Source organism: Notamacropus eugenii, chromosome 1 (assembly GCF_028372415.1).
Source record: "Notamacropus eugenii isolate mMacEug1 chromosome 1, mMacEug1.pri_v2, whole genome shotgun sequence".
NCBI lineage: Eukaryota > Metazoa > Chordata > Mammalia > Diprotodontia > Macropodidae > Notamacropus > Notamacropus eugenii.
Genome location: NC_092872.1, coordinates 305,215,111 through 305,233,913, shown reverse-complemented (window position 1 = coordinate 305,233,913; position 18,803 = coordinate 305,215,111). Strand labels below are relative to the sequence as shown.

General features: G+C 37.3%; 1 protein-coding gene across 3 annotated transcripts in view; it reads right to left on the bottom strand.

Moving 5' to 3' along the window:
- Positions 1-15,841, bottom strand: part of HIF1A (hypoxia inducible factor 1 subunit alpha) — a 50,530-nt gene extending 34,689 nt beyond the window's left edge. Inside the window, exon 1 of one of the 3 annotated variants that reach the window (XM_072629401.1) lies at positions 15,822-15,841. In XM_072629401.1, the coding sequence (XP_072485502.1) occupies positions 15,822-15,826 (5 nt within the window). In that variant the 5' untranslated portion in view covers positions 15,827-15,841. Of the gene's footprint in view, positions 1-12,992; positions 13,237-14,097; positions 14,653-15,821 lie in introns of those variants that run through there. The other 2 variants (XM_072629400.1, XM_072629399.1) reach the window with 2 other exon arrangements.
- Positions 15,842-18,803: the final 2,962 nt, after the last annotated feature.

The window sequence follows — 18,803 nt, the reverse complement described above, 5'->3', positions numbered from 1 at the left end:
TCCTCCCAGGTTAAACTTTATTTTAATGTTGCATAGTTTTGTTAACATACAAATTATAAAGTTAAACAATACTCATTTTATAAACCCAGAATTAATAACATTAAATACTGGAAACTGAAAATAATAAGATGCTGGATGGTGGAATTTGGTGGCAAACGATATCTAAATCCATGTGGAGTAATTCAGATCTATCTATCTATCTACCTATCTATCTATTTATCTAATTTAGGCCCTTACCCCCTGTTCCCTGGACTGTTGAAAAGTCTCCTAATTGGTCTGTCTACATTAAATCTTTTCCCTTGTAAAACCCTTCCCCATAGAGCTGCCAAAGTATTCCTAAAGCACAGGTCATTCCCGGCTCAGTAAACTACAGTGTCTCTTTATTACCTCTAAGATTGAACACAGATTCTTTTGTTTAGCGTTTAAAGTCCTTTACAACCTAGCTCTTTCAGCCTTATTAAACATTATTTCCCTTCAAATACAATACTGTCTAGTTAAATTAACCTTCTCACTGGTCCTCACATTAACAGCGTTTCAAGTTCCGTCTCCATGCCTTTACACAAGCTGTTGCCCCCATGTCTGGAAGGTCCTCTTCCCACCTTGTCCTTTTAGAATCCCTATCATATATCAAAGTTCAGCCCAAGTGCCACCTCCTACAAGAGGCTCCCTCCCGATTATCTTTACTTATTTTGTATATATTTTTCTGTTTATTTGTGCACATTTCCCCCATGATAGAAGGTAAGCTCCTATAGGGGAAGGACTGTTTCACTTTTGTCTGTCTCCCAGTTCCTAGCACAGTGCCTGGTACATGGTAGATGCATAAATGCTCATTGATTATATCAAGTTTATACTTAATTCTTACTCTAATTTACAAAATGGGATATAACTTGAATAAAATTTTAGAAATGATCATCTTAATTTCTGGTTGTTCTTCAAATAGCAAGAGAATTCCTTAACAATTCTGAATCAATCATCCACAGGATCGATCACAAAATCTAGAGTTGGAAGTACCTTTGGAGATCACCTGGTTCACCTGGCTTATTTAGATGAAAAAACTGAAGCCAAAAGAGGGAAACTGTCATGCTCAAGATCACACAGGTAGTTAAATACCCATCAGAATTCAGAGTTCAAACAGAGTTCAGGTAACTCCAAACCCCATATAGCATGCTGAATAATGTTTCATTTAAAATGAATTAACGTGGAAGAAAAAAACTTTGGGAAAGAACACCAAAAGGAAAAACAAAAACAAACCCCCTAATCTTTCAATTTATTACATGGCCAAAGATAATTTACAAAAAGAAAAAAGGTACAACTTATATCAAGAAAATCTACCGGTGAAACAAAGCTGGTAGTGATAATGAAATGTTACTAGACAAGATTTCAAAATGCTCTCTCCCTGTCATTCTGCCTATGCCATGCTGAAATTCTTGGGACAACGTACAGATACACAAGTAGCAGCTCTATTATCAAAGACTAGACTTTGGAATGACTTTCCCCTCAGCTTTAGTGATCTGAAAAGACTAATGACAATATAACTGGAAGTGAAAGTCTAATTGTAGTGGTGCTCAGTGGAACCTGCTTTTCACATACTAGAGCTCCTTTTTTTGAGAGGGGTTTGGGTTCGTTTTTTAAAAATTCATTTTGAAGACCCCATTAAATGAGGAGAAATTGTTATCTTTCTGAAGGAAGATAAATTCTAATTGTTCACTGAATCTTAAAAATTCATGAAAGGCAAGATGAATGGATATATTCAGCAAGGGCAATCTTGGCCTAGGAAAGCTACAGTGAAATGAGCAAGAGGATTTGTTCTTTATTTCGGAATGGGGATAAACCTTATTAATTACTGTCCTAAATTTAAGGATGTAGGCCAGTTTTTTTCTACGTTTATTTATGCTGGCCCATTCAGAGTAGGATATCTGTTGGGGGAAGATGTTATATTTTTTACTACAAAATTTTGTAATGGATACTAGTTTGCAAAAAATGGAACATAACACCCATCAATGCTTCTTGGTCACACAGGTTTGGATAAATTTTAAGTTTCCACTATAGCAGATGGGTGACCGTGGGTAGGTACATGTATGTTTTATACACGCTCATAGGGAATTTCAGCCTCAGGTTTTCATGTTCTTTTAAATTACATTTTAGCATTTTGGGATACATCAATGAATTTTTTTACATTAAAGGTTGAACCAAAGCCCTGTGTTTGTGTTTTGAAACTAAGCTTTACTTCTTAAGTGCCTATATGTGGCTGTAAATAATGCCCAAGCTCTGAATAAGTCTGAAACCCTTATATGTCTTTTATTATAGGGATGGTATATACTGAGGTAATCATAACTATACATTGAACTCCTAAAAATGCTTATGGTAGGCTAGAACACTGAAATGGATCTAATACGGTTAAGAGGAATGAATGTCAAGTTTTATACGTGAGTTCAAAAAAATCATGTTCACGAGTATAAGATGGAAAATATATGATTAGAATAGGAGTTTGAAAAAGACCTGCACTTTAGGGGACTAGAATGAGTAGTGTGATTGGCAACCTAGAAAGCAAATATGATTGTAGGCTATAAGATGCAAAGTGTACTAGACAATATAGGAAATGACTCTACCAACATACTCTGTTGCCCTGTATCCAGGAAAACAATGTTTGGTTCTAGGCAACCACATTTTAAGAAGAATGGTGACATGCTAGAGAACATGTAGTAGAAAGTGATCAGGAGAGTAAAAAAGTTTTGAGATTATGCCATACTAGGACTAATAAAAGGAATTGAGGGTACTGAGCCAGTAGAATAGAAGCCACAGACATGAAAGTTTTAAGTACTTAAAGGATTGTCATATAGAATAGCAGGATTAGACTTCTGCTCAGTTTCAGAGGGTTTAATGTAAAGACAAATTTCATAAAAATCAAAATTCTAAAAGGAGAATGGGCTTACTTTCTTATACAATGGTTCCTCCTTACTAGTGTTCTTCAAGCAAAATAAGATGGATAACCATTTACCAGGTATGTAGAAGAGAATTTTTGTGAAAAAATATGACTTGGCTTAGATGAGTCAGAAGTCTATTTCAACTCAGGTTTAGAGAGCAAAATTATCAACAACTGCTTAAAATTAAAAAAAAAAATCTTAAGGTTAAGCTGAAGGCTACTTTCTTTCAGAATTTTAAAAAATTCTAATATTCCCCAAGGGCATTCACTAGACTCAGAAATTTTACAGCTGGAAAACAACTTAAAGACCCAGTCTAACCCACTACTTTTATAGATGACTCAAAAGAGGGGAAGTAGCTTGTTCAAGGTCACACAAATGGTTAATAACAGAACTAAGACTAGAACACTTCAGGGTCCCCAGTTCAGTGCTCTAGTAACTAAAACATAAGGTTTTCTTAAAACTTCAAATAATGGATGGTACTCACAAAGCAAACAGCCCCAGAGTTTGTTTAAACAAGATTTTAATTGCATTATCCCTTCAGAAGTCTGAACAATTCGGGGGAAAAAAGTGGAGTCTTCTTTTTTAAATAGAAGAATAATTTTGCATTTCAAAATCCACCACCTCCTTTATCAATTTTGCAAGCTAGAATTTTGTATATTAAGTGCTCTGAGAGACAGAGGAACTACATGTTAGTCTATGCCATTTATGAAGTGGACTCAGAAATGAATTTTATTGACAATGAAAATTTGCAATCTTATAACTTCAATGGACAACTCAAAACAAACTATTTATCCACGGGTAGGATGGGGGTCACTTAAATATACCTTGATACATGATGAAATCTTATAGATGCTATCTGCAGATGGCAATGCTCACTGCATCAAGCCACAGAAGACTATGAGGCCTCCTAAAGAAGATAAATTCAGGAGTTTGGCTTAACTACCTACATATGAAAAAAAAAGTGAATGAAGAATGTCTATTGTCCAAGAGATGACATGCAAAGTTGGAAGGTCAGTACACTGAGATAAGACACTACTGATGGACAGATAAGATGTGCCCAGAACTGAATAGGAGAGAGGAATACAATCAGGGAAATTATACAAGGCTTTTAACAATCTTAAGCTTCTCCTTAAAGAAAATATCTGTATCTTTTAACACTTACTCTTCTGGTGATGCTAAATGGTCATAAAGTATGGAAAAATCACATTCTGCAAAGAATTAAAAAGCTTCAGTGGGCATCAGTAGGATGTTATGTATTTGTTAAAATTCAATTCTATTTTATTTTCAGTTCCAAATTCTCTCCCTCTCCCACACATTGAGAAAGGAAGACACAAAGCGTAGTAAAAATATGGTCAACCAAAACAAATTCTTTCATTAGGCATGTCCAAAAGAGACAAAATGTTTCAGTTTGCACTCTGAGTCCATCACCTCTATATCTGGAGGTAGAAAGCAAGTTTCATTATGAGTTTTCTGGAACTATGATTGGTTTTCATTGTGCTAATGGAGTTCCTAAGTCTTTCAAAAATATTTGTCTTTATATAATTGTTATTATATAAATTTTTCTCTTGGTTCTGCTCATTTCACTTTGTATCAGTTCACACAAGTATAACCAGATTTCTCTGAAACCATGCCTTTCACAATTTCTTATAGCACAATAGCATTCCATCACACAAATACACATACATACACTCACACACGCTCCCCCCCATTTGTTCTGTCATTCCCTAATTGATGCACAGCCTCTTATTTTCTAATTCTTTTTCAGCTTTCATATGAAAAGGCAGCTATGCATATTTTTGTCCATGAGCCCTTTTCCTCTCTCTTTGAGGTATATAAGTAGTAGTATTTCTGGGTTAGATGGTATGGACAGATTAACAACTTTTGGGGCAGCTCCAAAATGCTTTCCAGAATGACTGGATAAGTTCATAGCTCCGCCAACAGTGCCTTAATGTTCTTCTTTTCCCACAGCTCCACTGGCATTTGTCATTTTCCTTTTTTTAATCAACTTTGCCAATTTGATGGGTGTGAGGTAGTATCTCAAAGGTGTTTCAATTTGTATTTCTTTAATTATTAATGATTTACATTTTGAAAACTGCCTATTCGTATTCTTTAACCATTTGTCAACTGGGGAATAACTCAGCAATACCACTACCTATACGCCAAAGAGATCAAAGAGAGAGGGAAAGGACTCATGGACAAAAATATGCATAGATGCCTTTTCATGAATTAGAAAATGAGAGGCTGTGCATCAATTAGAGAATGACTGAACAAATTATAAGTTTGACTCTGTTCCCTATATATATATATATATATATATATATATATATATACACACACACATATATATATACACACACACATATATATATCTTATAAATGAGAACTTTATCAGAAAACTTGCTGCCAAGATTTTTTTTTTTTAGAATGCTGCATATGACTAATGAAAAACTGCAGGAGAGAAGTGCCATAAGATACCATCAAAGAAATGTATGGCCAAGTAAAGGAGATGGGCCAGTCATAGAAAAAATGAAGAATAACCAATGATCAATTTTTGTACCATTCTTAGTGATTTGCACAATGTCAAGAGATCTAGTGGAAGCACTTTGAGTAGACTTCGTGAATAAAATTTATAGGAAGATGGACAAAAATCACAAAGAATGAGAAAAGTATGAAAGGGTTGCTATTGACATATTGCTGACACAATTGGAGGGAGTACACACACCAGTGAGATTACATATCAACTGAAATGCTAAACCATATTTTAAAGGAAGCATATAATCTTCAAAAGAAATAGCACATAAGCATAGTACAGGAAATGATCTACATAGTAAGCACTTAATAAATGCTAGTTGACTGACTGGATGAGTCCAAGATATGTGTGTGTTCGTCCTTCATTGCTAAAGAAGATCATGCCAACAGAGAAATAATGACATGACTTGCACTTGACTTTGTTTCTGAGTAAGGGAGAGCTGTATAGGTCACCAGCCTCACTTGTCCTCCAGAGCCATCTGAATCCAGTGACCAGATATTCATATTCATCAGGATGACTGGAGATGACCCAGGATGAGGCAACTGGGGTTAAGTGAGTTGCCCAAGGTCACACAGCTAGTGAGTGTCAAGTCTCTGAGGTGACATTTGAACTCAGGTCCTCCTAACTCCTGCACTGGTGCTCTATCTACTGCACTACCTAGCTTCCCCTTGAGTCCAAGAACACAGACACACTGAAGAATCTGTGATGAAGGTGACATGATCTTGAAAACTCTGAAGGACTATTTTTAAAGATCCAAGGGCAGGGAAGATAACAGATGGATAAAAGAAAAACAAAAACCATGGGCAATATTAATATCAAGAGAACTGAAATACCAAACCATATACCTACTTTCTAATTTTTATACTTAATCACAATATCTTAAAGAGAATGATTAATATGTGTTTAAGGTATATTTGACAAAACAGTGAGAAGGGAACAAAGCAATTTTTCACACAGGATTCTCTAGAGCAGACCACATCTTTACAACTACACAACTGACACATTTTCAGTGTTTGTGGGTTATAAAAAAAAAAAAATCAAGAAGTGACCCTTTTGAGCCAAAAGGAACCTTAAAAGACTCTCTTCAAAAAAGGATTTAAGCCTTACATCCCTAGATCTTACAATCCAGTAAAATGATAAAACATAAAAACAAGTACATGACTTTATCATGTAATACACAAAATTACATGATAAATACATTTTAAAGACATGAAACAGGTTGTTATTGACTGGGCACATCCATGAAGATTTTATGGGAGAGATAACATCTGAATTTGGCTTTAAAATTTGGGGAGCAATTCAGCAGGGTGAGAGAAAAGGTAAAACATTGGAGGCATAGCAATACAGAGAGAAGAGGATAGGGTGTGTTCTGGAGTCAGGGATTAGTGCAGTTTGGCAGAGGCAAAGCATTTATGTGCATCAGTAACATGAGATAAGTCTAGAAGAATAGGATCACAGGTCTGAGACAGTGGAAAACTTTAAATGGCAAAAATTTTACTCAGTAGGCAAAGGAAAACAACTGAATTTTTTTTTTTAAACATGGAAAGATGTGATCAGATCTATGCATAAGAAAGATTATTCTATCCCTGATGTGGAAGGTTGGATGAAAAGAGCAGAAATAGAAGACTCGAGTCTATTCAAATAATTCGTTGGAGATCTAGGTAAGTTAAGTTGTTCAACACTCTGATTAATGAAAAAGAGAGTCATAAAAACAAGGTATCTGCTGAAGGATACATCCTGGTACGAGGGCTATTTTAGGCTGAAAGAGAACTAAGATGTCATTTAGTCAAACCAACTTATTTTACAAGTGAGAAAACGGTGAGCCATCCAGGCTAAGGGACTTGCCTAAGGTTACAAGGCTACTAAGTGGCAAAGGAATTCAAATAAAGACTTGAACTACAAAGGGCCCAAAAGCAAAGATTCCCAAAAGAGAGAGTACATATAAGAAATTGCACAATGCTTTTCATAATCCCAAAGTGTTCACCAGAAGAAAAAAAAATGTTTAACAGAAATGTCCTCCGTACATTCTGTAATTCTTATAACACTATAATTTTTGAAGAATCAAACTTGAGGAGAATCCTAGGGGCAATGGAAAGGTACACGATGAGCACAAGAAGGCTATGATTTATTTCCGATGATATCAAGATCACCTGGTTAATATTAATGACAAAATCTCAGAGTTAGAAAAATGCCATGTCTATCTAATTCAATCCATACCCCTTCTACACAATCCGTGCCTTACATTCCTTTATCTTAAAATCTGGAAAGAAAATACTCTCTTTCATAAGACATGGGTCACTCATGCCAAGAATGAGAAGAGATGTATGATCCAATTTATTGTTTATATTAACTATGTAATGGTAAAGACCTACAGCCTCTAGCATCCTAGGTGGATCCTCTGAGCAGAATCTATATGAGAAACAAACAAACAAAACCCCTATATACAGAATGAGAAAACATGTATGTACAGGTTAAAATCTGTACTGATAAAGGGAGTACCATTATCAAGGAGATCAAAGAACCACTGAAATAATTTCTAGCAAGTGTTACAAATAAGGTTTTAGTTCACCATCAAGCAACAAGTATTTATTAATCACTTTCCTTCTACCTGAACTTTCCCTTCTTCCAATTTCCCTACTACTCTGGGGGGTACCAATACGGTCTTAATCACTTAAGCTTGCAGCCTAGGAGTTATCTCTGACTCTTTATTCTTTCTCATTTCTCAGATCCAATCAATTACCAAGTCCTCCCCTTTCTATCTTTCTAACATTTCTCATATACAACCCCTTCTCTGAAGCTGCAACCACTCTGGCGCAGGCCCTCATTACCTGACTGAACTATGGCAGTAGCCAACTAGTTGGTCTTTTTGCCTCAAGTCTCTCTCCCTATGCCACTTCATCCTCAAGTTATTAAATCAATATTCCAAAAGCTTAAGTCTGACCAGGTCATAACTCCTCACTCTCCCCATTCAGTCAACTCCAGTGGTTGCCTACTGCCTCCAGGATCAAAAATAAAATCTTCTGTTGGCTTTAAAAACCCTCCTGGCCTGGCCCCTTCCTATCTTTCCAATCTTCTCACCCCATCTTCTCCCACAGCATACTCTGCAATTCAGTGATACTGACCTCCTTGTTTCCCACACCAGCGCATCATCTACTAACTCTGGGTATTTCTATTTATTGTCCCCCAAGTTTGGAACTCTCTCCTCCCTCATTTCTATTTACTGTGTTCCCTGGCTTCTTATCAAGTCTCAATTAAAGCCCCAGAAACATTTCCTGATTTCCTGACTAGTGCCTTTCCCTCTGTTGATTTTCTACAATTTATTCTGTCTATATTTTGTTTGTATACAGTTGTTTGCATGTTGTCTCTCCCACTAGACTGTAAGCTCCTCAAAAGTAGGGACTGACTGTCTTCTTATCTTTCTTTGTATCCCTAATGCTTAGCATAGTACCTAGAACATAGTAGGCAGTTAATACTTGTTTGACTGACTACTACATATCAAGCAATGTGCTTATGTAGGGCAAATTAGAGCAAACAAACAAACAAAAAAAAAAATGGAAAAAAATTCCTATTCTCCAGGAGCCAGGTCCAGTGATCAACAGAGTGTTTCCTAAGTTTCTACTAAGTCACATTCAAATACCAGGTTAGTTTATCATATTATGCTTAGAATAAAATAATGACTTCCATGGTACAGTCCTTTGAGCAGTGTTACTTTACAGGGCCTTATTTAAAGTTAAGTCTTGGGCCTAACAGTTGGGGGAACTAAAGGACCTTCATTCAGAATGACAGTATGTTTAAAATAAAATGAATGAGAATCAACATGCTTGGAGAATAAGGATTTGAAAGGCAATCTTAATCTGTTGGAAGCAATATAATAATGTAAACAGAAGAGAAAGAGCTGTGGCAGATTTATCTCTGAATTTTTCTGCAGATTAACCCATAAAATGAGGTGAATAATGAAGATTTAAAAGTCATACTTTTCAGACAGTACCAGTAAGTATCAATCACTTTAAAATTCTCTAGATGTCATCTCCTCCAACCTTGGAAGAATTTTTACAATTCAGCTTTCAAGTTGTGAGATGATAATAATTGAAAGGCTACATAGGAAGTGGTGGTGCCTAAACTGAGCACTAAAGAGAAGGGATTCTGAAAACTGAAGATGAGAAAACACTGCAGGCACAAGGTATGGAGACTGTGAAAAACCAAAAAGGTATGTGATAACCCAGAGTTTGAGACTTCCATTTTACATGACTAGAATACAAAAAGTGTAGAGCACAAGGTAATAACCAGATCCAGATTGTGGAAGGTTTTTAAACACTAGAGAAAACACTGCATTAATATCAATGATGGTATTTTTTAATAACAATAGTTATGCCTGTGTCTTTCTACTGAGAGTAATCTGACTCATAAAGTCTGACTTTAACTAGATAAAACCAGACTGAGCTGGTTTTCCCATCTTTAGTTAGTACTCTTGTGAGTTCAGTGCTGAATTTCATGACAAACATACGTTTCATTGATCTATTTTGTTGTCTTAAATTCTGTGATCTTTAAAAATAGTTATTTCTCCAGAGAAATGTGCAAAAGTTATAGGTATTAAAGAGCACACTTAATGACTATTAGATATTATTGCTGTGAAAGTCTCATTAATCCTTACAAAATATGTTCAGAAGGACCTGGCAGGCTAAGTTGTTGATTTCTCTTAAGTGCTGTCTAAGCTTTCTAAAGTTAGAAGTAAAAGACTAGTAAAAATTAGCTATTAACCATTACTAAAGGAACTGTCATGTGTAAGGCAATATAAAGACAAGAGTACTAAAAAATGGGAAAAGGTAATTTTTACTGATGAAACTCAAATTTTCATTCAAGTCTATACCAAGACAAATCCAAATGTACCTGGAAGATCTGGGCATCTTCATCATACTGTAAAACATGCACTCAAAAAATGTTTGAGGTTTTTTACTTACAAAGAGAAGATAATGATGAGCCTCTTGATATATGTTGTTAAACTGAATTATTCTAGGATTACAGAAATTCTCAAATGGAGATGAACAAACACTACAACACAATAGTGCACCATGTCACAAAAGATTAAGAAATCTGTCCAAGAGATGGAAATATGTATGTGTCAGTGGCCCTGAAACTTGTCTAACTTAAATTTCAATGAAACTCTATAGGCTATCTGTTTATCAAAGTTATGCTTAATATATCTAGTATGTTAAGTGCACTTCCATGATGAAAATTTAAAGAATATGTGTCAAAATCTTATGAACTCAATTCCAGGTCCTGTAAAACAAGTAAATGACTAAAGAAAAATAATATGTTGCACTAATTTTTTTAAAGATGTAAAAAATTGGGAGGTTTATTGTTACTGAATGAGTCAACCAATTTAATTTGATTCAACTGCTAAGCACACCATTTTGTGTGTGGAGAGAAATGACTATATTTAGCAAAGATTGCTTTATATTTCGTCTATTCCATAACTTTGGTGAAATTAAAATATTTTAAAAGGTTAAGTGACTTGCCCAAGGCTGGGATTTGAATCCAGATTCTATGATATTTTTATTTATTCTGGTACAAATGTCAGGTATTTTGCTATTAACTAGTGAATTTTCCTCCCAAACTACTTTGTATGCATTTTGTATATATTATACAAATACTTTTAAAAATGTGTTTGTTGTCTTCTTTATAAAAAGGTAAGCTCTTCAAGGGCAGGGGCTATTTCACTTTTGTCTTTGTATCCTCAGCACTTAGCATAATAGCTGGAACATGGTGAGGCTTAATAAATGCATTGCTGATGGACCAAAAAGCCAACTATTGGAAGAAAAAGACCCAGTCTGAGAGAAACAAACTAAACCCTAGTGTATACCATACTACTGTTAAAAAACTAACAATTCAAGAATGCATTATTAGTAGAAAAATAGAAAAAGCATCAATTCTGTTCCATTACATACTTGGTAAGTTCTTTTTAGGGTTCTGAGTCTTGTTTTGAATTTCATATTTTTCAGGTGATGATGCTGTATCAAATTCAGAGAATAAAAGCATTCATAAGGACCTTTAAGGAAGTTAAAAAAGTTGAAACTATAGCAAACTCTTAGGGGTGACAGCAAACTGAAGTATATAAAACTATACTAAAACTTTCCATTTCTAATGAAGGACAAGAAGAAACAGGTTTAAAATGCAGCAATAAAGCATTTTATTTCAAGAAACATTAAGAATCTTGACTTATGAGAAGCAACAAAGGTGTGCCATGGATCCCTTTAGCAGACGAACTTTATGAACCCTTTCTCAGAATATTTTTAAATTCATGAAATAAAATGCATACTTTACAGAGGAAAACAATGGTTACTGAAAATAAATGATTTCCTCCTATGAAAGTTTACAGACCCACTGAAATGTATGCACAGAACCAAGGGAGTCCAGATTAAGAAAACTTGTTCTAGAACATTATGGACTTCCTATCCACAAAGATATTTATGACACTGGACATGTACTTTAGAAAGTCTGGATGTGGTAATCTGCCTAAGAGAGAGGACTAAACAAGTTGACTTCTTAAGATCTTCTCCAAGTCTATTAGACCAAGCTATGCTAAGAATGTTAAAAAAGAGTAGCACAAAACCCAGACTGAGGGAGTAGCAATAACGTCCCATGCATAGTTATATTTTATATGACTGGATTCTTCATTTAACTTGCAATACAAATACAGAATGGTTCTTGCTCAAGTACCTCAATATGCAAAAATTACTAGCTTTCAAAAAGAAACTTCTACATTCAACAATATTTTTTTTAGTCCCTAATATATGGAAGTCACTTTTCTAGGGATGGAGGACACAAAGGCAAAAAAAAGTCATTAACAGTCATAAGAATCCCAGTTCAAATGAGTGGACCCATATACCATTCATGATGTCATAATATTAATACTGGTTGTTGGAACAAAAGTGTAATGGAGTATACTATTACTTGCAAAGGGGAAGTGTGTAACTTTGCTTAATGCACCTTCACGTACAAAATTAATGTAAATTACAATCAGAATATCAAGTTATTCTCTAAGCTGAGATGTACAATCCAATTCGGGCAAAAGCTTTATAATTATTTCTATGAAATTAATAGCAATTCATTCCTGCTAACTTCTATAACAGCCTCTGTGTTAATTTCTCATAGGGTCATAGACCTAGATTAGAGCTGGACAGGAACGTTAGAAGCTACCTAGTCCAGTCCCCTCATTTTACAGAGAAGGAAACTAACTTTTTAATTAACTTTTTTACACTGTAAAAATGTTAAATAATTTTATCTACACCTTATTTACCTTCCTCAAAAGTTTCTACTTCAAATGGGCCAAGATAACATTTCCAAAAAACATGATAATATGAAACAAACATATCGTTTTCAGATAGAGACTGGAAGGGCTAATCATTAAATAAAGACCAGTTTACCAAAACGGAACACCAACATAATTTCAATGTTTTACAAAGTTTCCTTCTAGAATCCACACACGACACAAGACAAAATTTCTTCAACTAGGAAATTACATTTTGGAGTTAACGTACCTGGGTTCAAAATCATTCCAAGGCCTTAAATATGTGTATTTTAAAACTCTTTGACTCTTCTTAAAGTTCATAATGTTTCCTACCTACACCTTTAAAGAAGTTCCATGAAAACAGCTACTTCCTTCTGACATTTTCTTAAAGATTTTAACACAACGAGAGCCGGGCCAGAAAATGGGCAAAGCCAACAATTCTCAGACCTTGCCAGCTTCTGCTGTATTTGCGTCGCGCTTTGGTCACTTCGGACGTTTACCTATCCACTCAATCTCCCTTAACGTACTTCAGGAAGTCAAATCTATCTGCTACACCTAGACTCTCCCTTGGCACTGGCTACCAATACAAAAGGACAATTTTGGGTGTTCTCCGTAAATGCCGCTAGCGTCTCACTCTTCCCTTGGCACGTCGCGCTTCATAAGTGCCAGCCGAGCACCCCCAATCTGACAAAACACAAAGCTGAGAAGAGAATTGATCGCTTGGGGAGGGGGCCTCCAGATTGAACAACAACACGATCGCAATTCGCTGCCTGACTCACGGCCCGGCAGGACACAATCACAGAACACGGACACCACATTACCACGGGGTGCAGAACCTGAGGCCCGGGAGGGAATTACAGGGCTCAGCCGGGTCAAACTGCAGCTCCCCTCCCCCGGAGGGGTTTTCAATAGAATCGAGGGAGAGTAAACGGAGGAAGGAGGGAGGGAGGGAGCCTCGTCCGGGGGCAGAGCGTGCTGACCCGGAGGGAGCCAAAGCAGCTTGATTTTCCAAGGCTGGATTTCCAGGCTGGGGTCGCAAGGGGAGGGGGCGATCGGGAGGAGGGAAGTGCGCGCGCGCCCGCGCGGTGGCTGCCGGGGGAGGGGACCAGGGGCGAAGTCGTCCCGGACTCCCACTTTCAATGGCTCTCCAACCCCCCACACCAAGATGGCGACGTGGACAGTAAGGGGGGGAGGCCGAGTGAGGAAGGGGGGGTAGGGAGAAATGAATAGAAGCGGCCCCCTCCCCCCTGCACTCCTCCATCTACATCTCTCCTTCCCCGCCTCCGCCCCCCCCCCACCCGGCGGCGCGTGGTGGGCTTTAGGGGCGCCAGGCGGCGAGATCCCCCTTTACTTACTTTTTCTTGTCGTTCGCACCCTCGGCGCCCTCCATGGCTAAGCGCCCCCGCCACCAGGCGCTTCCTCGGCCCGGTCCGCTCCGGTTTAAGCTCCGGCTTCTCACACACGAGGCACAGGGGGGAGAGAACGAAGGGGGATGGAGAGGGTAGAGAGGCGATCCCGAGGCGGCGGTTAAAAAGGGGAAGGACACACGCGGTCCCCGGCCCCACCACCACCACCTCCCTCCAGGAAAAAGGAACCCAGAACGTTCCGGAGGACGGGAGAGTCCGGACAATCCTAGGGGTTCGAGTCTAGCTCTCTCTGTCTCCGGTTTCTGTCAGCGCGGCCTGGCCCGGCGCGCAGCAGCGCCGATTCTCGGCTTCCCTCCTCTTTCCACAGAGGCAGCTCTGAGGGCTCGGGAGGCGGAGGCTGAGGGAGGACCGGAGGCTGAGGGGGGGGGGAGAGTGGGCAGGGAGCAAAGCCGCGAGCGCGCGCGCGCGCCAGTAAGGAGGAGTGGGTGGGGGGAAGAGTAAAAAGAAGGAAGGAAAAAGGGGGCGGGGGGAATCCCGAGGAACGCGCAGGCGCATACCCGCCTCACCTGAGGGGGAGGCCGGTTCCCCAAGCACCAATGGGAAGCTCCCGAGCCGGCCTATCCCCACCCCAGCCCTCGCCGTCCTAGGCCAATCGGCTGGTGGTCAGCTGGAGGCACAGCTGAGATGTCCTGCTTGGCTTGTGATGCAGCTGGGGGACTGGTGGGAAGAGGAGGGAGAAAAAGACCTGGGGTGGCTGCGGGACCCAGCCTCGCCGGCCGTTGTCTTTTCTTTTTCCTAGCTGCTAGGGGCGGGATTTCGCTAGCCCGGGCTGCTGAAAAGGATCTCAGGCGTCGGGTACTAGGCCGACGTTGCATTTTCAGGGGCAACATTCCTCCATCCTGTATCGTGTGGCTTCTTGTCCCTTTCTCCACGCACCCTTCCTGAAAAGCAGCCTTGTAATGTCCCACGACTGAGGGCTATTTACCCTGTTGTTTTTTAATGCATTATTACGGTTTCCTTCAGCTATAGGCTTAGTCCCTTTTGCTAATCCACAAAATGCTAGTACTAGTACCCTATACTTGGCATGGAATACGGTGGAATTGTCTCCTTAACCCCAAATGTTAGGATCTAGGTTTTCGTTACAATATAAAGGCAAAAACAAACAAACAAAAACTTTAGGCAAAATCGCAAAAGAAAACAGTAGAAAGTTGCACTAAGAATGGACAAGATATTCTTACTTTTTATGTATGTAAAAACTGCTTTATGTAAGTTTTCATTCTACTTTAACACAGGGAAAATGATAAGGAACTTGAATGTTGCAAGAAGGAAGAATTAACTATGGTTGTTTGGTACCGTAAAAATATTTATTTTTTGGTTTGTTTCATGCCTCCATTAAGGGAGAATCTTAGTTGAGTTATGAGATTGGGCAAGATTCCCCCACCCTCTTTCCCTCTGGTTTCAGGTTTAATTGTTTACAGTTCGATTCACATAGAAGCCGGAAAGCTATAAAGTCTTACTCTAATCGTTCAACCCAAAAGCATTCTTAAGCACTTTTTATGTGCCCTCCCATGGAACCGGCATAGTTCCACTAAACCAAAAATCAACATAACATTGCCTTAGTCACTAATTCTCCTTTGCTAATGTATCATGGATGCTACTTAGTATATTAATTATGGTGCTTTAATGGTTAAAAAAAAAGGTAGAAAACATACCTCATCAATGTGATGGAAAGAAAATTGGACTGGAAGAACTGTGTCCTACTCCTACATTAGTAGCCACTTGCCTCTGTTTCAGCTTCAGTTTCCTTATCGGCCAACATGTTGGAATACAGAATCCTGTAAGGGCCTATCCAGTTCTGACATTTTGTGATCTCTTTTTACTTTGAAATCATGTTTCAGTCCTATTCTTTTTCATCTGTCACAGGTACCCTTTTCCCTCCTTAAATCAATAAACATGTTCTGAATGTGCATCCTTAATTTATGTGATGTTTTTGTCACCCTTCAGTGTATTATTTCAACAATGGGGGTGGGATATGCAAATATGGAAGTTACAATGTCTCACCCTCAAGGATACATAAAAATAAGAGTCTAAATGAAAAAAACATGTAACTGTGATCAGTTAACCAATATATACGTATACATATATGTATGTATATATGGGATATGTCTACTTTAATAATTTAATTAGAGTAATGAGAGGTTGAAAATTAATAAAGACTGGATTTTTTTTTTTACAAAGCTACTATCTCTTATTTTTGTACAATCATATAGCTATAAGGAGGTGTCTAAAAACTAGATAGTGTACATCTTGCAAAATGGCAAGAGGACAATACTGGTAATTTTACACACTGATATACATTCCTCTTAGTTTATTTAAATCAGTCATTTGTTCCTTAGCTAATGATAACTGGGGGCTCTAATAAAATTAGCCAATTCAGTAACCTAGAGTGATTACAATGTGGTTGCTTTTGGATACTTATTGTTCATCCTCTGTAGCCAGTGACTGACTATACATACATTTACGTGTGATCAAACCATTTCAAAATAAAACCATTGTTATAATAGCAAATTGACGTCATTCTTAAGAACCATCAACAGTGGCTTTTTATTTTTTACCTAAAACTAAATCACAAACCTTCTAGCAATTCAATCAACAGGAGGTAAAACTTTGAAAGTCCTAAAAGTGCCTCAAAATTCAGTTTTTCATTGGAAGAGATATCTAAAAAGTAATTTAAAAGCTACCAAGAAGACACACTCCCTGCGATGAATTATAGAATTATTTTTCCTCAATCACATATAACTCTATTAAACTGGATCACTACTTCAGAAGCATAGGTCTCAGCTAACCACTTTTCCTAGCTTTTTTAAGTATCCAAGTTTCACTCAACTCACATTAGCAATAGTTCCTAAGTAAACTTTGGGATTACTTATAAATGACTATTTAGCCCATAACTTTTATAGTAATAAAGGTTGGGTGGTGACTCAGAAGTAAACAAGGTAAAACCTGAAGTCTATATTGTTACCAGAAGATAAGAAGCATCTAACTCCTTTAAAAAAAAAAAAAAGAACCTTGTGAAATTCATCTTATTACAAATTGTTACAATATTTAAGAAGCTACCATGACCAATAAGCAATAACTGGCATAATATTGCTTCCAGGTTTTGTTTTTCTCAACAACAAAAAATGACTATATAATAATGCATAGAATTGAAGTGTGAAATTTGAAGCAAAGTATGAAAATAGAAAGGATCTGTATGGGAAATAAATATATTAGTCAGACTGTGGAATATGAGTGGACTTGATATAGCAGCACTTTTCTGAATTCTAAATGATGTTCATTAGAGAAATAGCTCATACTTCTTCAATGACAAATTGTCACCAATTCATACAAAACCAAAGGTTTAATTTTGTACCATGGTTTTTTCTTCCTTAGTGTAGCTCAGATTTCAATTTAATTAAATAATTCAATCCAAATTCAACAAAACATTTAATGAATACTTACTGTATGTAAGTTACTGAAGTAATGATCTTTAATGAAATTTCCCCTCAAATACCTTCCAGTCGGAAAAACTGAAAGGGAGGTATTTTGAGGCTTTGTCAAAACCTAAATTATTTGGAACATTTTCAAAACCCCAAACTCTATGAGTTTTTCCATTTCTAGGAAGGAGGCAAGAAAGCATGGGAAATAAGAGAAAAAAACCTCCACAATATTTAACACTGCTGCTTATTTCCCATCATGATCTAACTATAATAAGTGATATATTTATCATTACTAAATATTAATCATTACATATTATTAGAATGGTCACATTTTATAAAATTAATTTTAAGATGAGCAAATCTCTAAGTTTAGAACTCAAAATGAAAGCAGCCTGACATATCAGCATGGCATGTTGTTATAAGTGCCATTCAACTATAAATTTCTGCCCACAAAGAGCTTGCCCTCTAAAGTTATAGATAATTGAACTTTCATTCAAAAAGTATTTGTTATATACCTACCTTATACACTGCGCTATAATTCTGGGAATACAAAAACAGAACCAAAAATATCTGCTTCCCTCAAGGGGCTTAACATTCTACTGAGGTATACAACATGCAAATAGATAAATGAAGTTCATTTAAAATGAAAGAACATGTTAGCTAGCATGATAGGGAAAGGCTTCAGATAGAGCAATGTGGTATCTGAGCTCAGTCTTGAAGGAAGTTAAGAATTCTAAGAGGTATTGATTGGGGGATGGAGGTAGGGAGTGGGGGCTATAATCGAGTTAAGAAGTGAAATGCCAATAATGTGGAATGGATTATATTTTTTACAGGATATCAAAGTAAAGAAAAAAAGGGTTTTTTTTAAAACATTTCCCTTGCTGACTCTCAGCCCTAACTTTAAGAGCAGAATATTTAGAAAAGAACGTGGTTCCCTCTTCATGATTTATAGGACAAGGTTGCTATTATTATGATATTATTAAACATTAATGGGGTATCCATGTTCTAAGTGCTGGACAACTAGTACCAATTGTGATGAAGTCATATCAGCAAATGCCTGGGAAGGAAAGCAAGGAAGTGAGAAAGAATAAGTACTTAGAAAGTAGATCTTAGTCCTCAGGGCTTTTTTATTTAATCAGCAGAAACAACAAATCAAAAATTTAGGACACTTTTATTGATACAGTTTTCATGTTTCCTTACAACTGCCACAGAAGC